General features: G+C 45.4%; 2 protein-coding genes across 2 annotated transcripts in view; both read left to right on the forward strand.

The window, feature by feature from the left end:
• LOC114510749 (patr class I histocompatibility antigen, A-2 alpha chain-like) overlaps window positions 1-26156 on the forward strand; it is a 512772-nt gene that overhangs the window by 149274 nt on the left and 337342 nt on the right. The gene's annotated exons all lie outside the window — the stretch shown is intronic.
• On the forward strand, window positions 1760-3683 carry LOC114510755 (patr class I histocompatibility antigen, A-2 alpha chain-like). Its single transcript, XM_028529255.2, has 4 exons — window positions 1760-1854; window positions 2113-2397; window positions 2488-2757; window positions 3317-3683. The coding sequence occupies exons 1-4, from the start codon at window positions 1794-1796 to the stop codon at window positions 3637-3639; spliced, it is 939 nt and encodes a 312-aa protein (XP_028385056.2). The 5' UTR covers window positions 1760-1793; the 3' UTR covers window positions 3640-3683.

Consider the following 26156-nt stretch of genomic DNA (forward strand, 5'->3'; position numbering starts at 1 on the left):
CCTGTGTCAGACACTAACTTCCTTCTGTCCTTCTGAGCTCTAAGGTGCTCTTTGAGAATATCAGCCAGGGGAGCAGTGGCAGCTTTTCTCAGTCTTATACCGCATCCTGTCTTCAAGGCCCCCTTTTTCTCATACTCTCCAGTGAGCTGACAGCTGCCTCACCTTGACTCACTCCTTTTGTGTAACATTTTCAGAAACCAAAGCAGCCCCATCTAGGTTCTCTCCATTTACTTCCTCTACCCTAAGTCCTTCCTCAGTGTCACTGTCCCCAGCTTTAATAAACGCAGTTTAAACATCCCCTATAACTGAGGATGTGAAATCTCATCCAGAGGAAATCAAGCACTCACACACCCCACACCATGGCTTGTCCTGAGGCAGAACCCCACAGCCCACAGCTGTTCCATGACCCAATGAAAGGGGGTCATCAAGGCTCTGAGAGAAAACACCCTGAGTTCACTGCAGCTCCACCACCCATGAACCTCTCTGAGTCTCCTTTCCCCCAAAAGCATCCCATATCGCGTGCCTCCTGGGTTTGCCCTGAAGACTACACTTGACCCTCTGTGTAGGTCCCAAGGTATCACTGCCTGAGATCCTCTGTCCACAGTGACCATCATTCTACTGATTGGAGCATTTAGAGACATTCCATCCTTTTGCCTTTATAAAACCAAAATATAAGAAAAAATACATATATGATTATCTCCTTAAGATAAATTTGTAAAAGAGAAATTTCTCCGTCAAAATGTAAGCATATTAAAATTGCTGAGACCTTTTGCAAAAGCGCCCTTCAGGAGTTTTGTTCCAGTTTTCAATCCCTTCACCCTTTTTGCTGTTGTTTGATTGTTTTTGTTTTGTTTCACAGTGTATTTTATTGATTATGCTATTACAGTTCCCCAATTTTCCCCCTTTATCCCCCCTCTGCCTTGCACCCCCCAACCCTCCAGCATTCTCCCCTCTTAATTTATGTGCATGCGTTGTATATATCAGTTCTTTGAATTCTGTTTCCTATGCCATTCTTAACCTCTCCCTGTCTATTTAATGCCCATCAATTATGTTTCTTCTTCCTTGTACCTTCCCCCCGCATTCCTCCCCTTCCCTTTCCCCACTGAAAACCTTCCATGTGATGTCCATTTCTCTGATTCTGTTCCTGTTCTAGTTGTTTGCTTAGATCTTCGTCCAGGTGACAAGCCCGAGTTAGAGCAGTGAGTTCAGCGTGCTGGGCAGATTTCATTTCCAGTGGATGAGAGCTCTCCATTGTGTCCACCATGGAAGTCACTGCATGTCCCTCTCAGTGATGTCCCTGTTCATCCATCACATAAGATCCCTCTGTAACCAAATTAAAGCAACAGCATCAATAGGAGTTTCCTGTACATCACTCCTAGGAATCAGCAGGTGGTCAGTCAGTGAAACACAGCTGTCTTCATGCTGTAAAGGGGGTAACAGCTGCAGGGTTAAGGTGGTCACACCGAGTTCAAGTGTTATTAGGTGCAGAGAGCACGAGTACTTTATTAGAAGCCTATCATCTGCCTGACAAGTGTGGAATGTGATGAGAGGTCAGAAAACGCTGAACGGATTGAGGAAGAGAAATAAACGAGCACCCTGAGCTCTCTTACTGCCTGTTTAAAACCCAGAAGTACTGGACGTGCCCCTCCTACTGGGAGGGGCTGAAAGTTCTGGGTGCCTGAGGAGGAGTCAAGGCAGTGACGCAATCCCGGTGCTAGGATACGGTGACGCTCCAGCCACCAGCCCGCCTAGAGAACAGGATCTCATTGTCCTCTGATGCTCCAGTTAGGCACATGGTGCCCCGAACCCTCCTGCTGCTCTCGGGGACCCTGGCCCTGACCCAGACCTGGGAGGGTGAGTGCGGGTCGGGCGGGAACGGCCTCTGCGGGCCAGGAGCAAGGGGGCCGGCGGGGGCGCAGGATCCGGGGGAAGACCAGTCTCCTGTGCCCGAACAGGACACAGACTCCGGACTCGCGCATCCGCCCACCCCTCACTGACCCTACCGCTTTCCTGTGTCCTTTTCTCACCCGTGGCCCTCCATTCTGTCCCCCGGGCGCCCCGCCCCCGGAGGCCCCACTGCGAACCCAGGACACGCGTCCTCCCCGCCCCCAGGCCCCCACAGCCTGACGTACTTCCACACCGCCGTGCACGGACCGGGTGGCGAGGGGTACCGGTACACAGTCGTCGGCTACGTGGACGACTCGGAGATCTTGGGGTTCGACAGCAACACACCGAGGCCCAGGCTGCAGGCGCGGATGCAGTGGATGGAGCAGCTGTGGGAGGAGCAAGGGGATACACCTTTTTGGGAGGAGCACACCCGGGAAATCAAGCTCAACGAACACATCTCCCGGGATAACCTGAACAGGCTGCGCGCCCACTACAACCAGAGCGAGGACGGTGAGCCAGGATCCACGGGCGCTTGGGGCTCCGGGGACGCCCCTTCATCCCGGGCGGCGGGGGGGGGCTAACTTCTTGGGGCCGGGTCAGGGTCTCACACTTGGCAGGAAATGACCGGCTGCGTCGTGCGGTCAAAGGGGAGCTTCCTCCGCGGGTTCAGTAAGTTCGCCTACGACGGCACCGACTACGTCGCCCTGAACGAGGACCTGCGCTCCTGGACCACCTCAGCCTCGGAGATCAGCTGGAACAACGTTGTGCGGGTCCCTGACGCGGATGTCCGGAGGGTCTTCCTGGAGGACACGTGTGTGCACTGGCTCCTCCAGCTCCTGGAGAAGGGGAAGGGGACGCTGCTCAGAGCAGGTACCGGAGCCCTGGCCTCCCCGAGGAGGGGATCTGTGGGTGGGGCGGCTTCCTACAAGGAGAGGAGGGAAATGGGGAAGTGTCAGAATACCCCTCTTCCTAGGGAGAGGGAAGAGTCCCCCAGGTATCCTTATTCTGTGACTCACCTGTGGTCTCAGCTTTCCCTAAAGAACACTAAGAGACCCAGACTCTCCCTGAAACACCCCACAGCAGTTCCCTCACACCCTGCAGCACCTGGTGCACCAGGACACTCTCCCTGGTTCTAGGGCTGAGACCCTCTCTGGAGGCCTGACTTCTGGTTTGCTGAGTCATCAGCTTCCACCTGAATCTGTGTCTCCCCCTAGAGACCTGCACACTCCTACCCCAGGTTCTCACCCTGATTCTGGAAATTTCCAAAACATGGGAGAATATCCCAGGTGCCTCTGCCAGGCTGGTGTCTGGGTGTTGCTCTCCCTTCCCGCACCCCCCTGTCCTGTCCACTCTCAGGGTGGTCACATGAGCACTGCTGGAGTGTCCCATGACCATGCAAAGTTCCCGAATTTTCTCACCCTCTCCTCAGACCCTCCAAAGACACAAGTGACCCACCACCCCACCTCTGACCATGAGGTCACCCTGAAGTGCTGGGCCCTGGGCTTCTACCCTGCGGACATCACCCTGACCTGGCAGCGTGATGGAGAGGACCTGACACAGGACATGGAGCTTGTGGAGACTAGGCCTGCAGGGGACGGGACCTTCCAGAAGTGGGCAGCTGTGGCCGTGCCCCTTGGAGAGGAGCAGAGATACACGTGCCGTGTGCAGCACCAGGGGCTGCCTGAGCCCCTGACCCTGAGATGGGGTGAGAAGAGGATGTGGGCACAGAGCCTCTCCTCAGGGTGTCCCTGAGCAGGGTCAGGACTCAGGCCTGAGGTTGGCCTCTCACCTTCCCCTCCCAGAGCCCCCTCCTCAGACCTCCATCATCACCATTGTGGGCATCGTTGCTGCCCTGGGTCTCCTTGGAGCTGTGGCCGCTGGAGCTGTGCTGTGGAGGAGGAAGAGCTCAGGTGGGCAAGGGGTGGGGCTGAGTTCTCTGTCCCCCTGGGGGTCAAGACCAGGTGGAAGTGTGCTCTGCCTCCTTAATGGGCATCGTACCCCCACACAGGTACTTGTCCATCTGGGGCCTATTTCCTAACACTGAATCTTTAGTGAGGCCCCTGGGAAAGTGAGGGACACATTTATCACCTGATGTTTCTAGTGATGGGGACTGATTCCCATGTGTCAGAGGTCAGAAGGCAAGGTCCCTGCTGAGGACAGACATCCAGACCAGCAGTTGGACCAGTCCTTGCACATGTACTTTTTCCTGATCCTACCCTGGTATTCAGTCACAGTTCTGGAACCTTCCCTGTGCTTCAGGAGTGTGGGGCTCCTTTAGGGTCACAGGACACAGCCTTCCCCCTGACTTCTCACAGAACATTTTCTTCCCACAGGCAGAGGCGGGGAGAGCAGGACTCAGGCTGCCTGTAAGTCTGGGTGTTGGGGAGGTGTCATCTGGGACCCTTGGGAGAGTGTGGGCTGGATTCTGAGAGGGGGGGGCTCCCCCACCTTGTAACTCTGCTGTTTTGTCTTCCCCAGGCACAGACAGTGCCCAGGGCTCTGATGTGTCTCTCACAGCTCCTAAGGGTCAGACTCTGAGGGCAGGAAGGGGGGGCATTGGGACTGAGGGACACAGCTGTGTATTGGGGATTCTCAGTGGAATATTATAAGCATGTGTTGGGCTGTGGGAGAATGTGACACTTCTGAGACTGACCTGATTTTGTTCATGACAACTTTCTTTCCCAGTGTGACAGAGCTGCCTTGTAGGGGACTTGGTGCTAAAACAGTCATTGCAGCCTCCCCTTGGGACTTTAAGGATCCCTGACTGCTGTTTCTGCAACCAGCATTGGAATGTGTCTGTGTTCTTATCAGCATCATGTCAGGAGGTGTTCACCAGGCTACTCTCCCCACAGGGACCTGTGTCCTCTCCCTTGGGGACTGTCCTGTCCTAACAGTTGGGGTGAGACCATCCCCATCCTGCTCATTCCTCGGCTGGGTTATTTCTATTGCTAATTGTCCTTGCCAGTTGAGAAGTTTGTGCCACCAGGACCTGGGGTCCCAGGGACTTGAGGGTCACCCAGGCCTTGCCGTGGCTCCAGGGCTGTGCTCAGTGAGGGCTTCCTGTGGTCATGTCAGCCTGGGCTCAGGCCTGGGTCTGTCCTGCAGACCGTATCTTTTGAGTACTTGTGCTTAATTTTTGTAATATTGTACCTTTTCTATTTAAAAATAAGTTATTGGGGTAGGTATTTATATTAAACAATAGGGGTATGTCTTTTTATTAAATGTATTGGGGTACATCGGTTAAGCAGATCGTGTAGGTTTTGGGTGCACATTTCTACGATACAGGATCTGTACATTGCACTGTGTGCCCATCCCCCAAAGTCAAACCATCTTCCATCACCAGGTATGAGGCTCCTCCTCCCCCTACCTCCTTCCCTCTGGGAACCACCACACTGCTCTCTGTGTCCACGAGTTTCAGGTTTATATCGCACGTGTGAGTGACATCATAGGGTTCTTAGCTTTTTCTGACCAGGTTACCAAGCGTGATATTCTGCAGGCCATCCATGTTGTTACATAGGGCAGTATTCCATGTTTTCCTGTAGCCGAGTAGTTCTCATCTCATCCTCCTCTGGGTGTCCCCATCTGACAGCAACAGGAGGCATTTTGCCTGTCATTGTCCCCACATGGCCAGGGTGGCCCCTGCACTCAGGAATCTGTGGTGTCGAGAGAGGAAGTTTCAGACCCATCCTGCTCTTACCTCCCTGCATGTGATTGTTCTCCCACCTTTTCCCAGCCTCCTCCAGGGAACCAGGTTCTGGAATCAGCAGAGAGCAGGGGGCCTGTAATGTCTCATCTCAGACACGTTCCTGCTGCAATTCTGCTCTGCTCAGCTGCCGTTTCCCCTGGCCCTTTGCTCTAGTGGGGGCCCCAGTGCAAACTGGGGGATTCACAGAGCAGAGGCCCCTGCTGGTTTAGGGGGGCAGCACTGTGGGGACATGTGGGGGCATCAATGGCAGCGTGAGTGCAGGTTGTGCTGTGGCCGCCACAGCACAGCTGGGGACTGGGCCACATCAATAAAGACACTGTCACTAGAACAGGGAGGTGTCCTACAGTGATGAGTCACTCAAGTAGTAGTTTTTGAGTACCAGGTAGATGACACACCATTTTTACATCTGGAATACACACATACCTTGGAGATGTTTCTGGTTCAAGTGCAAACCGCAATAATTAAAGCAAATATCCCAATGAAGTGAGTCACGCAATTTTTTGATTTCCTCATGAATATAAGTGTTAGGCTTACACTGTACTATAGTTTATAATGTGTTCAGTAGTATGTCTAAAGGTAATGAACATGCCTTTATTAAAATATACATTCTTGTTAATAAAAATGCTAACAATCGTCTGAGCCTCTAATTAGTTGTAATTTTTTGCTGCTGGGAAACCTTACCTTCAATTATAAAACAAACACAGCTTGGCTGGGGGACTTGGTTGGAGCGTCACCCCACACACCAAATGGTTACAGGTTCGATCTCCATTAAGGACACATGCCTGGCTTGCAGATTCAATTTCTGGTAAGGGTGGGTACATGAGGCAACCGATCGATGTTTCTCTCTATCTCTCTCTCTGTCTCTCATCCCCCTTCTTCTGTCTCTAAAATCAATAAACATACCTTCAGGTGAGGATTGAAAAAAATGGGCAGAGGACTGGAACAGACACTTCTCCTAACAGGACCTATAGATGGCCAATAGACATGAAAAAATGCTCAGTGTCACCAATCATCGCAGACATGCAAATTAAAACCACAATGAGGTATCACTTCCTGCTCATGGGAGAATCTACCTTTGATAAAGTAAGAAACCAGTGCTGGTCAGGATGTGGAGAGAAAGAACCTCATGCGCTGTTGGTGGGAATGCAGACTGGTGCAGCCCCTGTGGGAAACCGTGTGGAGTTTCCTCAAAATATTAAAAATGGAACCACCTTTTGACCCAGCAATCCCACTTTCGGGTACTTATCTAAAGAAGTCCAGAACACTCATTTGAAGTAATATGTGCCCCTATGTCCACTGCAGCATTATTTACCACAGCCAAGCTCTGGCAGCAGCCCAGGTGCCCATTAACAAAGCAAATGAACATGGCAAATAGAAAGAAACTCACAGACACAGACAACAGGATGGTGGTCACCAGAAGGGAGGGGTGGTGGCAAAAGAGAGGAGAGAGGGCCACCTATGATGATGGAAGGAGACTAGATGTCAGGTGCAGAGCATTTTTATTTCCTCCCCATGGGGCCACAGGTGGACACTGCATAGAAGCCCTGGTTGTCCCACCTGCCTGTCTCAGCTTGAACGACACCTGTACATAAAGTGACAGACAGGTCCCTGTGTCCAGTGCTGTGACTCACAGCAGAAGGGGTGGCAGAAATACTGGACTGTGCCCCTTGCTCCCCAGGGTGTCTCAAGGATGACTTCAGGCCAGTGTGCTGGCAGGCACAGCCAGTTTCTAAGATCTGATTATCAATTGACATTTCTTACTGTCAATTGAATATTGCAGTGATCAATTTTAATGTTATCTGTCTGTATTTCCACATCATTGGTTTGTCCTAATCCCAATGTGTACAACCAGGAAGGTTCTCCCCACAGTCATCATCCAGAACATGGGGACAGGCTGTCCAGTGAGAGACTCCAGCACTGGGCCCCATGGGTGATGGAGAGGCAATTACAGTGTTGCTTAGGGTCCCATGGACAGAGGGACACCTCAGGCCCTCAGGAGGGACAAAGTGGCTTCAGTGGGGGTATTTTTCAGACTAAACACACCTGAGACTGTGAGCAGCAGAGCTGTGGGGCTTGAATGCATAGGAAGACCAGCCTCGGGTCACAGGGGATGACCATGTGAGGGACTTGGGGACAGAGCCCTGAGAAGAGAAGGAGCTGAAGGAAACGGCCCAGTGGGAAATGCTGTGACTGGAGCCCCCGGCTGATGATGTGACTCTAAACTCAGCTACTCCACAGGGAACAGGGGACACTTTCTCTGCCTCCTGCTCGATGCTCCTGACGGCATCTAACTAATGACCATCTCTGTCCACACATACAGATGTGCCTCAGGCTATCATCCTGTGTCATGTCCTGATGTCACGTTCATTGTCCCCGTGGTGTGGTCTAGCCTCTCCCTGGTGCTTCACCTGCACAGACACCAACAGAGGCTGCAGCACAATCACACCCTGGCAGCCGCCACCAATGCCTTCCAGAGACCAGAGCCACCCACATCATCCTGATGCTGGTGGTCACCTGTGTCACCTCCTATGTGCTCCATTTCATGTTTACTTTTTACATCATGGATTGAGTGCACTCTCATCTCTGGTGGGCGCAGACCTCCCCTAGTTGGCTTCCTGTTCTCCTGCTCTACGCCCCTCACTGCAGATGCTCAGGGATCCTAGAGCTCCTGAGGTCATGAGCTGTTGGAAGTGGCTGTTGACAATCTAATCTGTGGATGTCAGTGTTTATAATATTCCTAATTACTCTGTTGAGTGATGCTTCACTGAATGCCAATGTTGTATGTAAAATCCACCATGAACTTTATTGAAGTTAAAATATAACTGACACACAACCTCATGTAAGTGTAAGTTGCCCAGTGTGTTTATTTGATGCACTTGCATTCACTCATGTGCTGCCTAATGGTGGTGATCCACCCTGAGAAGCGTGTGGTTGTGCGATGTGGTAGTTGTGCGCACGGCACAGAGGCTCTCACACCTGAACTATCTCCCTACTGCTCACCTAGACTGCAGGTCACAACCTGTTGCTTCTGGGTTGCAAGCCTGCACAGCATGTTGTTGTACAAACCAAGTTGGGTTTAAATCACCACAACAGAAAATGACATCCATAGACCCAGTAAACATGCATATGAGGCTGCTGAGGCCACAACAAGCCATACTATTCTGCAGTAAGCCTTAAAAAACCTGTCACCCAAGGTGATGTTAATTTACTGGAGAGAAAGAGAGAGAGAGAGAGAGAGAGAGTGTGTGTGTGTGTGTGTGTGTGTGTAAGAGAGAGAGAGAGAGAGAGAGAGAGAGAGAAAGTTAATTTTCTTCCCATAGGCACTCTGACCAGGGATCAAACTCACAACATTCTGGTACTGATGATGACACTCTAACCAACTGGACCACCTGGACAAGGCAGGCATAAATTTTTTGGTGCGGTAGTCTGTTTGGAATTTTGATAATTTTTATTGAGTTATTGCTTTCTTATTGTTGAGTTGAGGGTTTTTATGTATATTCTAAAAGAATTGAATTGCAAAGATCTTCTCCCAGTCTGTGGCCTGAGCGCTTTTTACAGAGATAACAGCAACATTAGTGCACAGGTAGATTTTCCTGGGAGGAGGAAGCAGAAGTGATTCACTGTGATGATTTCCAGGGAGAGGACTTAAGTCACTGAGGAGAAGGGGGACAATGTGACTCATTTGTTTTGTGTATTCTTGAGTGTCTTTTGAATTTTCTTATATGTGCATGAATAATGTTTTCAAAGAACAAGTTACATAAAATCCCTTCACTTGTAAAACTCCTGACAGATCATCCTCATATCACGATTTAAGATTCAGATTCAAATCCTTTTCTTTAGGACCAACCATTTGCCTTAGAAAATCCATTCCTGAAAATCTTGGCTGGACTCTGTGGACAAGTCCTCCCACTGAAATTAGCTAAAAATGCCATGTGTAATAAAAAAACCAACTTCTTAAAAGCAACAGAGCATTGAGGAGATATGAATGACCATGCCCAGAAGAAGGGAAAGACCTTGCTTGCCCTCCACAGAGAGCAGCGCCCTGAGTGAGCAGTGGGGGAAGGTTTGTAAGTTCATTGCCCAGAGTCCAGACATGGAGCCCAGCACTGTCAGCCCTGAGCTGAGCTCTTGACTCTCCTCCCCATCTGCCTCCCTTCTATACATGTCAACAAAGCCTTTTAAATTTATTATGTGCATATAGGTAATAGGCAATTTATATGATGAATCTACATTCACTACAAAAATTATAAAATGTTAAAAGTTACAAATGACAAATATCACTAAAGTAAAGGGGTTTATTCATTCACCTGTGCACATTAAAGCCCAATCAAATGCAAACAGGAGTTTGCAGCAAAGAAAGTAAAGGTTTAGCTCTGGCAGGTGTGGCTCAGTTGGCTGGAGCATCGTCCTATAACTGAAGGATTGCAAGCAGATTCCTGGTCAGGACACAGCCTCGGTTGTGCATATGATCCCTGGTCCGGGTGCCTGTTGAACAAAATCAATTCATGTTTTTCTTTCACATTCCCCTAACCAAGGACACTTGAGAACAAATGGTTTGTACCTCTGCTCCCTAACCAGAGAATACACAACCTAATTCACCCTGATAGGGAAAAACAAAGAACAGAGACCCAATTAATGCCATTTGTGCCAAATAAACCTGAGGACAGATAACATCAGGGGAACAAATAGAAAATAAATGTCACTAGAGCCAGACAGACTGAAGATAAAAGTACAGCAATATAATAGACCAAGAATACTCCCCAAACCCCATATGTGCTCATTCCCACACATTATCGTATTAAAAATGCACCTGGAAAGCTGATGAATATTCTGCTGAAACCCTCCCCTAAGGGTCTCACCCACAGAAGAGCTGTAAAATCTTCAGGACAAAGACTCAGGGCCCCCTCACTCTAGAGCACCCTCATGCCCCTTCCTGGGTGTGAGCTCCTTACTTCCTCCTTCGCTCTACCGCCCCCTAGTGGGGACATGCAATCAGGAGAGCAGGGACAGTTCCTCCCAGGCTAACCCGCCCATCCAGCTCCAAGGTCTCCCTTTTCTCTGATTTCCAAGAGGTAAAAAGCAGTCCAGCTCTTTTCTCTTTGTGACCTTTGGTCCCTAGGAGGAAACAGCAGCCCACCTTGGCTGACTCCTTTTCCTTATCTTCCCTGGGGAGCCCAAGTACAGCAGCACCGAGTCTCTCCTACTGCTTTTTCTACCCTAAGTCCTTCCTTACTGTCACTGTCCCCAGCCCCCACCCCAGGGAGGACTGCTCAGGCTGGGGCACGTCCTGGGATATCAACTGCCAAGGGACCCAATGAAAGTTATTGGGTTGTAGATACGTTTAAAGACTGAATTTAAGGAGGAAGGAACAGCAGCCCCAACACCAGAATGGGTCTGGTGCTTAAGGGAGGTCCAGCCTTGCCAGGAGCCGGCCTGGTGCTCACTGCTAGGCCGGGTTATTCACGGGTTGGACTGTACGTGGTCTCACAGAACATCAGTATCAGACAAGAACATCCCGAGACCACGGCGACCTGAGACAGATTAACATCACACCGGGTGTTGTCTCAGCAACACAGAAAGGAGGCATGGTGTGGCTCACACACTACCAAGCAGCTCCCGGAAGGGAGGGAAGGCAGCGTCTTTCCCATCACCCTTCACCCTCGCTCCTGTCTGCCTCCTCCCTAGGTGTTTCCTGAGATGCCCAGTCACAGACTTGCCCCCACGTCCTCACGAGGCCAATCTAGAGAGGCCCCTGCACCCACAATCCTCTTGAGATTGCTGTCCAGAGCACATGTCCTGGGCACACTCTGTCTCACGACCCAGGGGTGCGCTCCCCCTGCAGCAGCGATGCACACAGCCCGCTGTCTGCCCCAGGCGCTCCTCCGGGTCTCTAGCAGAACACTGACACACATTACGTTTCCCTGTCAACATTTTTATAAGATTAATCACATACAAGCTGCAACATGTTTTCATCTGCTGACCTGTGATTCTTCCTGTGTCCACAGGTTCAGGAAAACGCTTAATCGCAGATCCATGTATGGGGACGCAGTGTAGGCCACAACAAGCTACGGTACTGAAAACAATGACAAGAGTAAAAACAACGAGTGCCTCAGCCCTGGCTGACATAGCTCAGTGGATTGAGCGCGGGCTGGGAACCAAAGTTTCCCAGGTTCGATTCCCAGCCTGGGTACATTCCTGAGTTGCAGGTCATAACCCCCAGCAACTGCACATTGATGTTTCTCTCTCTCTCTCTCTCTCCCTCTCTCTCCCTCTCTCTCTCTCTCTCTCTCTCTCTCTCTCTCTCTCTCTCTCTCTCTCTCTCTCCCCCCACCCTGTCCCTGCCTCCATTCCCTCTATAAAAATAAATAAATAAATAAATCTAAAAAAAAGAATTAAAAAAAAACTGCTCTTTAAAAACAAGGAGTGCCTCACTAAGACCAGAGTTTCTAGTAGCCATGAGGTTAGTTTAGACAAATCAGCACCAAAGAACCCCTCTGGTTGTTTTATCCCAGACACCACTTCCTTTCCTTGCTTTACTTTATGCTCCAGGGGCTGTGAATTCTCAGGCAGTTTCAAAGAGCAGAGACCTTTAAATTCTTCCCATCCATGATTATGTTTACAAGGAGGAAGTCCATACTGGCACGATTCTCAAATGCTGCTTCTCTAACTTTTCCCCGTTCTTGACTGAGGACCCTTATGGCCTGAAAGCTGGCACTCAAGGCCTTTGCCACAGCACAGGCTAATCTACGTATTTCTATAATCAGTGAGGTCGTCATGGCTGGCATTAGAAATACAGTCAAAGACATGTATTCAGTGCAGCTGAAAAGGTGCAAATCACTGTCACAATCAGGTGCCAGGGAGAGTTCCCATTGAGCCCAGGTAGCATGGGGCTTCTCAGGCATAAACACCATCCATTCCCCAGAGAGCGTGGTCCCCCAACACTGTTTGCAGGAACATGGGAGTAACCGCTCTTCTGCATATTATTGACAGAAACCATCCTGAAGGCAATTTGACATGGCCAAAGCCATAAGACACATTAGTGGTGATGATGCAACTCATCTTCAAAACTGCTGAAAGCACAAAACGGTTTTTGGTACAGTTGACAAAAGCTGCACCCGCTCCTGCTGGGGCTACATTAGTGACTTTAAAGGAAAACATTTTCTTGTCCTTTAGAGTGATCGCAGGTCCCTGATTATAAATATCAGATAGGTTATTCTCTTGCTGGTATGCTGAAACAAAGTATGATTCCATGGCTCTCCGGTGCAGTACAAACACCCACAAGACCTGAAGTGAAAGTCTGTTTGACACAGGTTCGTCCTGCAAGACAAAAGTCAGAGATATTTAGAATTTTTTTTTTGCTAAGTATACCCAAGTATTTTAATCTGGTTTGAAAGGATTGTTTTTCCATAACATGGGGTTAAATAAAAAGTAAAGAAGAGAATATAAGCCATGGCTTTCAAAAAATGACCTTTAGGTCTCCCTGTGGTCACTGGTCCATCATTATTCTGGTGCTTTCTTTACTCAGGTGTCAGGAGCCCAAGGTTCATTCCTGCTGACAGCACTGAGGTGGGGCTGGTGAGGAGTAAGTCCCAAAAACCAGCAAACTTTTCCTTTAGGAAGCTGTCTGGCGATCCTGTCATCCAAGGTCTAAGTAGCACCTTACTTCCAGACTCAGAGGAATGTAGGGAACCTGTGGGGCAGAGGTCCCTAATACAATAAATATCATTAGTTACAACTAAGTTCTGACTTAAATGTTGTACTTATTTCTTTACCTTCACTTCTGGATCAATATACATATCTCACACCCCAATCACAGCCTGAAATGCTCGCCCGTAAACACTCTTATAAAGACTCAGCTGACACCCACTTCGAGGAGCCACCATTATCCTGAGCAGGGCAATAGGCAAAGCTTGATCCCAATGGACATGAGTTTCTTCACACAGCATGGCTACATTTTTCTTCAAGGTGTGATTCACCTTTTCTGCCTTCCCAGAAGACTGAGGTCTCCATGCCATGTGAAGTCTCCACTAGATTCCTAAAAATTTACTAACCTCCTGTGTAATTTATGAAATGAATGCAGGTCCATTATCACTCCGGATGCTGCCACGGAGGCCAAAGCAAGGGATTATTTCCTTCACTAAGGCTTTATTGCTTTGAGGATTTCTCTGTTCTAGTAGGATAGGCTTCTACCCATCCTGAAAAGGTGTCAACAAAGGGTAGCAAAAATTTCCACCCTTGGACCCTTGGCATCTGGGTAAGGGACTATTTGCCTGTCCTCAAATGGACTCTTTCTTTGGTATTATTTCCCTTCTTTCTTTTGCTGGGGATCTGTCTTGGTTGTACTTCTGGCACACAAGACACCCAGCAATTACTTTTTGTATGGCCTTAAAATTTCAGGACCTGTGAGCCACAGCTTGACATAGGTGGTTAATGAGCCCCTTCCATAGTGAGTGGCCTCATGCAAATGCTTCATGACTGGCTCTACTAAATGTTTAGGAAGCAGTATGACTCCTTTCTTAGTCTCTCTCCATCTCCTGTCAGGACCTTCTTCATCAAAACCCCAGCTCTTGTCTCTCTCCAAGTCTGCAGTTGAATATTCAGGGTCAAATTCTGACAGGTGTAGAAGAGGTACCAAAGGCATTGTAAGTGTTCCTTTAGAAGCCTCTTTTGCTGCTCCATCAGCCAGAATGTTTCCTCTACCCACTTCAGTGTCCTCTTTCTAATGTCCTGGGCAGGGCATGACTGCCACCTGTAAAGGTACCTGAGCAGCCCCTAATAATTTTAAAATTTCTGCTGCTTGCTTAATCTCCTTTTTACTGGAGATTAATAGTCATCTTTCCTTCCAGATGGAACCATGCACAAGCCAAATCAGGACAGTGTACCTGGAGGAGGTGCACCCATTCTCTCTCTTTTCATGTGACAATTCCAGCATCCTCCTCAATGCAATCAGTTCAGGTTTGTGAGCAGAGGTTCCTGGCAGCGAGTCCTGGGCCTCCACTCCTCCTTCAAACCTCACTACCGCATTCCCAGCCTCTGTGTTCCCTGTGTCCATGTAACTGCTTCCATCTGCACAGAGAGTCCAGTCTGCTTCTTCTGGAGGATGGTCCTGTACATCAATTCTGCTAGAAGACACTTCATCAGTGATCTCAGTTCAGTCATGTATTAGCAAAGCCAACTCAGGCTCTGGGAGAAGAGAGGCAGGGTTTAACTTAGTCACTGTTTTGAGGGAGACATTGGGGTGGTCAAAATGAATAGCCTGGTATGTGCCCATTCTTCCAGCAGCGAGCCACAATTTTCCCTTTTGCTCCAGCAGGCTCAACACTTGGTGGGGTCCATAAATGGTGAGAGGCTGCCCCAAGGAAAAGTCTTCAACATCTGGGTCAGAAGAATTGAAACCAAAGGGCAACTGAGTCCGGGGCTCGTGCTGTCTGTCACCACTGCTAAGCCAAAAGGAAGAGACAGGGATTATTTATAATTGTACTTTTAATATCAGAGGCCAGCAGTCTGAAAAGGTGCTGTGTTAAACCTTAACATCCACTTTATCTTGAGTTTTCAGAACTAAGTTTTTATGGGGGGAAATGTGGGAATTGGAAGGGGGAAATTTCTGGAGGTGGAGGGGGGCAAGGTGCTGCTTCTCTTGGGACTAAGGGGAGGAGGAGCTTAAAGGGGAGTCCTCAGTGTCTCCCCAAGCTCCCTCCCTTTGTGCCACTGCTGCCTCCCGGCAACAGACTCCTCCTCCTGTCTTCCCCTGAGTCCTGTGATTTAAGGCCAGGGAGGAGAACATAAACCCTTTGCTCTCAGTGTCCTTGGTTAGGGAGATAAGGTCCTGTAAATCACTACCTAGCTGTGAATTGCTCACATTCTTTGGCCTTGTTTAACTTTCTTGTGTCAGTTTCCTCATCCCACTCATCCAAGAATTATCCTACCTCCTTACTCTCCTATCTCACATCTAGTCCTGACAACAAGCCCATCCAGTCAAACCGCCCAGTCTCATTTCAAGAGGTGGAGATGCAGACAGGCTTCTCTAGAGAGGCCTCTAGTGTGGACACAAGCAACCAGGTAAACAAGGTCATTGGCATGCGCCCTATGAAAACAGGAAGAACACAGAGGTTAATGAACACAGAAAATCCTCACCAGTTTCTGAGTCTGCAAGGCTGTCAGAGGAGAAGACTTCCAAAGCAAGGCCTTTGCTGGAATGACAGTGAGCAGTGACAGTGTGACAGATGCTCCTTGTGTGAAGTTTAAATGTCTGGTGATGTTGTCAGGTACGCAGGTGAATTCTGTAAGGCTGGCATTGCATCAGCAGTTTCAATAATCCCAAGTCAAAGGATGAAAGAAAAATGAAATATTTGGTTGAAAGAAAACTAGAAAAATTCAGGATCCATTTCAGTTTGCAGGTGAAAAATAAAAATTTAACTAGAGCCCAAGACCCACAATTGAATGTTACAATTTCCACAGAAACACAATTTCCCTCCCTAAAAAAAGAGGGCAATAAAATGTCCTCTTTTTTATCAAAGAGATTGCATTTACTCTAGTGTTAATTTGGCCTAATTATTTGCACAACCACAACAAGAATAGTATTTGAGTCCTTGCTAGTGTGGCTCATTGGATTGAGTGCCAACCTGTGAACTGAAGGGTCACTTGTTGGATTCCCAGTCAGGGCACATGCCTGGGTTGTGAGTCAGGTGCCCAGTGCGGGAGAGGTAACCACACATGGATGTTTCTCTCCATCTCTTCCTCCCTTCCCCTCTTTCTAACAATAAATAAATAAATAAATAAATAAATAAATAAATAAAATCTTTTTAAAAATAGTAACTGATCATATAGGCTTTCTTAAATCTGCTTGCTGAAATGCTACAAGGAAATTCTAGTTTGATCTTGAATTTGCTCCTCAGGCCACAGAAGCCAAGCCACACAGTTGCCATCAGGGAAAATGTTAATCACATAAAAGCAATATTCCCAGCATTCTTTCATCTGTTTACCTGTGATTTTTTGTCTGTGTCCTGGGTGGTGGCTGTGCCTCCCTGGAGCACAAGGCTCAGATATGATCTTGATCTCTTGCAGTCCCCCTGGGCCACAAAGATGAAATCCCTCTGTTACCTGGGTTCAGGTGGGTGGTTCCTTCAGTGCCTGAAACAACAGTGTTATTTACAGGTGTTCATTACTAAGCTTATGAACTATTACCTAACCTAAAATTTTCTCAACTCTTGAGTTTCAGAGTGCAGAGTCCCAAACAAGATACATCTAAAGAAGCCCACTCCAAGACACATCATAATGAAAATGACAAAGGTTAAAATGAAAAATTTTTAAAAACAATGAAAGAAAATGGCAAAGATTAAAGATAAAGAGAGAATCTTACAAGCACCAAGATACAAGCACTTAATGATCAACAAGACAGCTCCCATAAGATGGTAAGATGATTTATCAGCAAAAACTTTTCAGTTCAAAAGAGACTGACAATGAATATTCAAAGTAATGAAAACCAAGGAACTATCCTTTTTAATCGAGACAAATAAAGAGCATTCCAGACAAGAAAAAGCTAACAGAATTTATCACCACCAAACCAGTAGTACAAGAAATATTAAAGGGTCTTCATGAAGAAGAAGAAGAAGAAGAAGAAAACAAATATGAATAATAAAATGAAAATAACTATATATGTATCAGAAATTTAAAAAAGAAAAAGAAATTAGTATATATGCAAATGAATTCATTGCTCTAATCAAAAGACATACGGTGACTGAATGGATAAGAAAATAAGACCCTCATTTATGCTGCCTATTACAGACCCACTTCAGATAGGAAGACACACACAGACTGAAAGCACAGGGATTGAAAAAGATATTTCATGAAAATGGAAACAAACAATTAAAGCTGGAGTAGCAACACTTATACCAGAAAACACAGACTTTAAAACAAAGGCTATACCAAGAGACAAAGAAGGACCCAGCCATTCCACTTCTGGGTATTTATCTGAAAAAAAAACCCAAAACACAACATCAAAAAGACATTCACATTTATATGTTTACTGCAGCATTATTTACAGAGGCCAATATATGGAAGCAACCTAAGTGTCCATCAATAGATGAATGGATGAAGAAATGGTGCACATGTACAACAGAATATGACTCAGCCATAAAAAGAATGAAATCTGAGGGGACGGAAGATGGCGGCTTTACTCTAGGCAGCAGTTTTCTCGGCTTCTGTGAAGAGGAGGGAAACTCGTGGATCGGTGGAGAAACAGAGCAAGTGGACTTGATTACCGAATCACTTTTGAAAGCAGGACATCAAAAATTATTGTGATCACGGAAAAACCAGATGGTAAGGAGACTGCTTCAGGACAAAAGGAGCCCAGGGATCAGTGCGGGGACTAGGGGTGTGCAGTTTCCAGGCCCGGTGCTCCCGGATCTGCCTCGGGGCTCCCGGGAAAGGGGAGTCGCTGCTCCCTCCCCCGAATACAGGAGGTGAGCAACTCCAGGGGAGAACGTGTGGCTAGAAGGAACAGATTGGCCAGTTGGACTGGGAAAAAATCACCTAGGGAATATGAACACCCGCCCAGAGACCGGGGAGAAGTGAGGGCCTCTAGCCGACAGGACCAGGGGCAGCCTGGAAAAGCGCCTGCACCCCTAGCACAGAGCCGGGCCTCGCTTGGCTTGCGCCCCATAGGGAGGCCTGAATCACGCGCCGTGATCCCGGGAGGGACGTGGCACTTGGTGCGTTCATACAGTAGTGCCTCAGACATTTCCAGCCAGCCCTACCGGGGGAGCCGCAAAAGGCGCCAACATCCGGTCGGAGTGCGGTTCGGCGGGGATCAGGAGGCTGGAAAGGGCTCAGCCTGCACACCATCGGGAAGACTGTCTCAAGCGCGCTGTGAACCTGGAAGGGTCGTGGCAAGGTGCTTAGGGCAATCCTAGACCCTGATCTCAAAAGTTTGGGGGAGAGGTGCGCTCTTTTATGATTCCCAGGGAGGGCGCGGTGAATCCCAAAATGTTGCGGGTGCCTCCTGAGATCATAAAGCTGGAACCCTGCAGGACCCCAGAGTCCAGAAGAACGTGGAAGTGAGATCCAGAGAGCCAGTGTGCTCGGGAGCGCCCAGGGTACCTGACAGACTTGCTGAGGTCTGGCTGAGAGAGAGAGAAGCATTTCAAAGGTCCCTCAGCCAGCTGAAGCCAGCAAGATCAGAAAAACTGGTCTGGCTAGATAGAAACCAACAAGAGGGGTTTTTTTGTTTCTTTGTTTGTTTGTTTGTTTGTTTGGTTTGGTTTGGTTTGGTTTCTGTGGCTGTTGTTAGTTGATTGATTTTATCTTGTGTTTTATGTGACATTTTATTTTTCAATTCTTATTATTTTTATCTTGCAATCCCTTATGTTTCTCTTCCATTCATCCTAATATTATTCTTTCCACTCCAAATTTATCTCTCCTGCACTACATCTTCTGCTTTTCTTCCCTTTTTTTTAATCTTGCAAGTTACTGTAAATTTGTATTATCTTTTTCTCACTTTTCCAACATTTTTTATTTTAATAATATTTTGGTATTCTTTCTCTTTCTGTATAATCTTTTTTGCTTGGCTGGTTATACTGTCATTTGATAGGTTCCCCCTGGTATCTCAGTCACAAGGTGTTGATAAGTTACTGTCCTTCATCTGTGTTCCATTAATACACCTCTCAAGTTTCTATACTCTTTATTCTTGTTATCTAGACCTCATCGATTCTGCCACAAGACTGTCACTTTACTATTACTGCTAGTAAGACCTAGTCTATACAATTATAAATACTTCTCAATACCCCTACCAGATCTCAGCCCACTTTGCAATTTTCTAAACTATACTATTGTGGGGGTTGTCTCTATTCTTTTACACACTACTCCTATATACTAATCTTTAATCCAACCCTACCTTAGAATCTGACCTCCCACAGCTTCACAGCTTTCTAGATCCAACTCACAATCCTCTCATCCCCAATAAGAGTCTTACCTTCTTTCCATCCTTTCTAAAACATGGATAGTGGGGTGGAGGATCACGGTTAACACTATAAGGAGCCAAAGGATAACCCATCTATTCTCTACTAGCTGCTAATGTAAATATCATAGTATACTGTCTTGCTGTCTTAAACCATTTTGCCTTATTCCTCCAACTGATCACAAAAAAAAAGAGTAAGGGGAAGCTGTGAACACCAGGATACATGAAGAAGATTGCACCACTGAATCTCACAAATGTTCTACCACAGAAGTTCACACCATAATTACAGGGAATCAGAACAGATCAAATTAACAAACAAGAAGAAAAAAGAAGAAACCCACGAACAATGAGAAAACAAAGAAACAACCCCCAATTGAAGGGAAACGAGGAAGCCTCAGGAAAAATGCTAAATGAAATAGAGGCAACTCAACTATCAGATAGTGAGTTCAAAACAATGATTACCAGGAAGTTCAATAAACTCACAATGAGCTTTCAGAAATTAGAGGGAAACTACATCAATCTCCCTGCAAACTATATAAACATGAAAAAGGAAATAGAAACTCTCAACAAAGGTCAAGAGGAAATGAAGAATACAATTTCTGAACTGAAGAACACAGTAGAAGGAATGAAAAGCAGGATTGATGAAGCAGAAGATCGGATTAGCGAGCTGGAGGACAAAGTAGAAAACAACATCCAGAAAGAGCAAGAAAAGGAAAAGAGGCTCAGAAAGAATGAAGAGGGATCAAGAGAAATGCAAGACAATATGAAACGTAATAATATCTGTATAATAGGGATACCAGAAGGAGAAGAAGAAGAGCAAGGGATCGAAAACCTAGTTGAACAAGTAATGAAGGAGAACTTCCCTAATGTGATGAGAGAAAAAGTCACACAAATCCAGGAAACACAGAGAGTCCTAATCAAGGGGAACCCAAAGAGGCCCATGTCAAGACACATCATAATTAAAATGACAAAATTTCAAGACAAAGAGAGAATCTTAACGGCAGCAAGGGAGAAAAAGGAAGTAACATACAAGGGAGACCCAATAAGGCTAGCAGCTGACTTCTCAATGGAAACACTTCAAGCCAGAAGAGAATGGCAAGAAATACTCCAGGTAATGAGAACCAGAGGTCTGCAACCAAGGCTACTATATCCAGCAAGGCTCTCAATCAAGATAGAAGGGCAAATAAGAAGTTTCCCAGACAAAAAAAGTCTAAAAGAATACACCTCGACCAAACCAGCTCTGCAAGAGATCCTAAAGGGACTGCTTTAAGGAAGGGAAGGAAGAGAGAGAGAGAGAGAGAGAGAGAGAGAGAGAGAGAGAGAGGAACACATGTACATAAAAGAAAATGAATAAGTACCTATCAATAATAACCTTAAACATAAATGGATTAAATGCTCCAATCAAAAGACATAGAATAGCTGAATGGATAAGAAAAAATGACCCACATATCTGCTGTCTACAAGAGACCCACCTCAGGATAAAAGACCTACAGAGGCTGAAAGTGAAGGGGTGGAAACAAATCTTCCAAGCAAATGGACAAGGAAAAAAAGCCGGGGTAGCAATACTCATATCAGACAAAATAGACTTCCAAAAAAGGTCCATAAAGAGAGACCCAGAAGGTCACTTCATAATACTCAAGGGAAGAATCCATCAAGAAGACATAAATATTGTAAATATATATGCACCCAACATAGGAGCACCCAAATACATAAAGAAAATCTTAGAGGACTTCAAGAGAGATATGGACAACAACACAATTATAGTGGGATATTTTAACACCCCACTATCAAAAATGGACAGATCTTCTAAACAAAATATCAACAAAGATATTGTGGCATTGAACAATACCCTTGATGAAATGGACTTTACTTATATATACAGAGCCCTCCATCCAAAAGAAGCTAAATATACATTCTTTTCAAATGTACACGGAACATTCTCAAAGATAGACCACATGATAGGACACAAAACAAGCCTCAAGAATTTCAAGAAAATTGAAATCATACCAAGCATTTTCTCAGACCACAAGGGACTGAAGCTAGAAACCAACCCCAAGGAAAAAAACCAAAAACACCCCAAATCATGGAGATTAAATAGCTTACTATTAAACAATGAATGGGTCAATAATGATATTACGGAAGAAATCAAAAGGTTTCTGGAAACCAATGAAAACGAACTCACAACAACCCAAAACTTATGGGACACAGCCAAGGCAGTCCTGAGAGAAAAGTTCATAGTGATAGAGGCCCACCTAAAAAGGTTAGAAACATTCCAAACAAACAACCTAACCCTACATCTACAAGAACACGAGGAACAACAACAAAGGCAGCCCAGAGCAAGCAGAAGGAAGGAAATAACCAAGATCAGAGCAGAATTAAAGGACATAGAGACTAAAAGCACAATTCTAAGGATCAACGAATCCAAGAGCTGGTTCTTTGAAAAGATAAACAAAATCAACAAGCCTTTAAGCAGACTCATCAAGAAAAAAAGAGAGAAGACCCAAATAAACACAATCAGAAATGAAAGAGGAGATATTACAACAGATACTACAGAAATACAAAGGATTATAAGAAATTACTACAAAGAACGGTATGCCAAGAAATTTGAAAACCTAGGTGAAGTGGACAAATTTCTAGAAAAATATAATCTTCCAAAACTCAATGAAAAAGAAGCAGAAAGCCTGAACAGACCAATAACAGCCAAAGAAATTGAAGCAGTAATCAAAAACCTCCCAACACACAAAAGCCCAGGACCAGATGGTTTCACAGGAGAATTCCACAAAGCAGTTAAGGAAGAGCTAACCCCTATCCTTCGCAGACTATTCCAAAAACTCCAAAAAGATGGGAGTCTCCAAAACTCTTTTGATGAGGCCAACATCATCCTAATTCCAAAATCAAATAAAGACACAACAAAGAAAGAAAACTTCAGGTCAATATCACTGATGAACATTGACGCTAAAATCCTCAACAAAATACTGGCAAACCGCATCCAACAATACATTAAAAAGATCACACACCATGACCAAGTGGGTTCATTCCAGGGATGCAAGGATGGTTCAATATTCGCAAGTCAGTAAATGTAATACATCACATAAACAAAAGCAAAGACAAAAACCACATGATTATATCAATTGATGCAGAAAAACCATTTGACAAGGTACAGCACCCATTCATGATAAAAACACTCGGCTAAGTGGGAATAGAGGGAGCATTCCTCAACATAATAAAGGCCATATATGAGAGACCTACAGCCAACATCATACTCAATGGGCAAAAATTAAAATCTTTTCCACTAAGATCAGGAACAAGACAAGGCTGTCCACTTTCACCACTTCTATTCAATATAGTACTGGAATTTTTAGCCACAGCAATCAGACAAGAAAAAGAAATAAAAGGCATCCAAATCAGAAAGGAGGAAACAAAACTGTCACTGTTTGCAGATGACATGATAGTGTACATAGAAAATCCTATAGACTCTACCAAAAAACTGCTTGACCTAATAAGTGAATTTGGCAAAACAGCGGGATACAAAGTCAATATCCAGAAATCAAAGGCATTTCTGTACACCAACAATGAAACAGCAGAAGCAGAGATCAAGGAAAAAATCCCATTTGAAATAGCAAAAAGAAAAATAAAATATCTAGGAATAAACCTAACCAAAGGGGTAAAGACCTGCATGCAGAAAACTACATAACACTGAGGAAAGAAATCAAGGAAGACACAAACAAATGGAAACATATCCTGTGTTCATGGATTGAAAGAATTAATATCATCAAAATGTCCATACTACCCAAAGCAATTTACACATTCAATGCAATTCCCATTAAAGTACCAATGGCATATTTCACAGACATAGAACAAACACTTCAAAAATTTATATGGAATTATAAACGACCCCAAATAGCTGCTGTAATTTTGAGAAAGAAGAGTAAAGTAGGAGGGATCACAATACCTGGCACTAAACTATACTACAAGGCCACTGTAATCAAAACAGCCTGGTACTGGCATAAAAACAGGCACATGGACCAATGGAACAGAACAGAAAGCCCAGAAATAAGCCCAAGTGTCTATGGTCAATTAATATTTGACAAAGGAGGCAGCAACATAAAATGGAGTAAAAATAGCCTCTTCAACAAATGGTGTTGGGAGAACTGGACAGCCACGTGCAAAAAAATGAAACTGGAGCACCAACTTACACCATATACAAAAATAAATTCAAGGTGGATAAAAGACTTAAATATAAAACGTGACACCATTAAAGTCCTAGAGGAGAATGTAGGTAGGAAAATCTCAGATATTTCACAAAGAAACTTTTTTACTGACTTGTCCCCTAGAGCAAGGGACATAAAGGAAAGAATAAGCAAATGGGACCTCATCAAAATTAAAAGCTTCTGCACAGCTAAAGAAACAGTATCAAAATTAAAAGAGAACCAACTGTATGCGAAAACATATTTGCCAATGATACCTCAGACAAGGGTTTAATCTCCAAAATATATAAAGGACTTACACGACTCCACTCTAAGAAGACAAGTAACCCAATTAAAAAATGGGCAAAGGACTTGAACAGACACTTCTCCAAGGAGGACATACAGAGAATCCAGAGACACATGAAACGATGTTCAATATCGCTAGCTATCAGAGAGATGCAAATTAAAACCACAATGAGATACCACTTCACACCAGACAGAATGGCCATCATAAACAAAGCAACAAACAATAAGTGTTGGAGAGGTTGTGGAGAAAAGGGGTCCCTAGTGCACTGTTGGTGGGACTGCAGACTGGTACAACCACTATGGAAAACAGTATGGAACTTCCTCAGAAAACTAAAAATGGACCTGCCTTTTGACCCTGCAATTCCACTGCTGGGACTTTATCCTAAGAATACTAAAACACCAATTCAAAAGAACCTATGCATCCCAATGTTCATAGCAGCACAATTTACAATAGCTAGATGCTAGAAGCAACCAAGATGCCCATCAGTAAATGAATGGATCCAAAAACTATGGTACATTTACACAATGGAATTCTATGCAGCAGAAAGAAAGAAGGAGCTCCTACCCTTTGCAACAGCGTGGATGGAGCTGGAAAACATTATGCTAAGGGAAACAAGCCAGGCAGTGAAAGACAAATACCATATGATCTCACCTTTAACAGGATCCTAAATAACAAAACAAAGAAACAAGCAAAATATAACCAAAAACACTGAAATAGAGGCCAGGCTGACAGTGCCCACAGAAGAGAGTAGAGGGAATTTCAGGGGACAGTGGGAAGGGTTCACAGGAAGAAACTTAAAGGACACATGGTCATAAACTAAGGGGCGGGTGGTAATGGGAGGGAAGTGGGGAGGGGTGGGAGGGGGGACTGGATTGGGAGTAAAAAGGAGAAAACTGTACTTGAACAATGATTAAAATGAAATAAAAAATTTTTTAAAAAGGAATGAAATCTTGCCATTGGCAACTACAGGAATGGAAGGTATTGTACTGAGTGAAATATGTCAGGTAGAAAAAGACAAATGCCAGATGATTGCACTTCTATGTGCAATATGAAAAATAAAGTAATCTAGAAAAACAGAAACAGGTTCATGGAACAGATGCTGGTTGCCAGATGGTATGGGACTGGAGGGACTAGGAGAAAAAGGTGAAGGGATTAAGAAAGACACACTGGTGGTTACAGAACAGTCATGGGGAAATAAAGTGCAGCACAGGGAATACAGTCATTAATATTGTAATAACCCCAAAAGGTATCAGATCATTACTGGATTTATTGGGGTGATCAGTTTGTAACTTACATAAATATGTAAACACAGAGTTGTACAGAACCCAACTTAATATTGTGGATCAACTGTAATTGAAAAATAAAAAATATTTTAAAAGAAGATAAGTATATCTTGAATTCATTATACAAGTGGATTAATTTCTTAACTGTCCTTAGTGAAAATGGGGAATTAAAAAGTAAAATATCTCCCATGATGTCTGGGAAAGTGCACAAATGCACTTCTGCTACATTTATTCCCAAGTGTCATGAGCCCAGGAAAGTCACCTGTTAGGGCTGAGTCAGCCTCTTCTGCACAGAAAAGCAAGTTCACTTAAGAGAATGAGAGACACAGAACCTGTGATGACTGAGGTGTGGTGAACTGGCGAACCCTCTCTCAAATGAACATGAGCTTGTCCCTCAAGGAGAGTCAACAGGCAGTTGACACCTGAGAGCACTTGTTGTCTGGATGGAATGGAAGCTCTCAGAGGAAAACCAGGGTTCTGGCAAATGTGTGTCTCCCCATGGCAGCCAGACAGCTTCCCAGAACTGACAACCATTTCCACTGGGGTCTGGAAAAAGAACCCTGATTCAATAGAAGAGCCACTCAAATAATGTAACAGAATTAGAAACACTCAAGGGTGTAGTTTCAGGTTCCACTTTGCAAAGAGCTTTCCAGGAAGTACCACTTGTGTGGCTTTAGTGTATGATCAAAGATAAATATCCACACCTATCTGAAAGGTTTAAAAATGCTCTCCCTACATATTTGTGTGAGGCTGTATTTTTTTATAAACTACAACCAAAGAATTGATTTAACACAGAAGCAAATACGAAAATCTAGTGGACTTCTAATGATAC

The sequence above is a fragment of the Phyllostomus discolor genome, chromosome 12 (genome assembly GCF_004126475.2).
Source record: "Phyllostomus discolor isolate MPI-MPIP mPhyDis1 chromosome 12, mPhyDis1.pri.v3, whole genome shotgun sequence".
NCBI lineage: Eukaryota > Metazoa > Chordata > Mammalia > Chiroptera > Phyllostomidae > Phyllostomus > Phyllostomus discolor.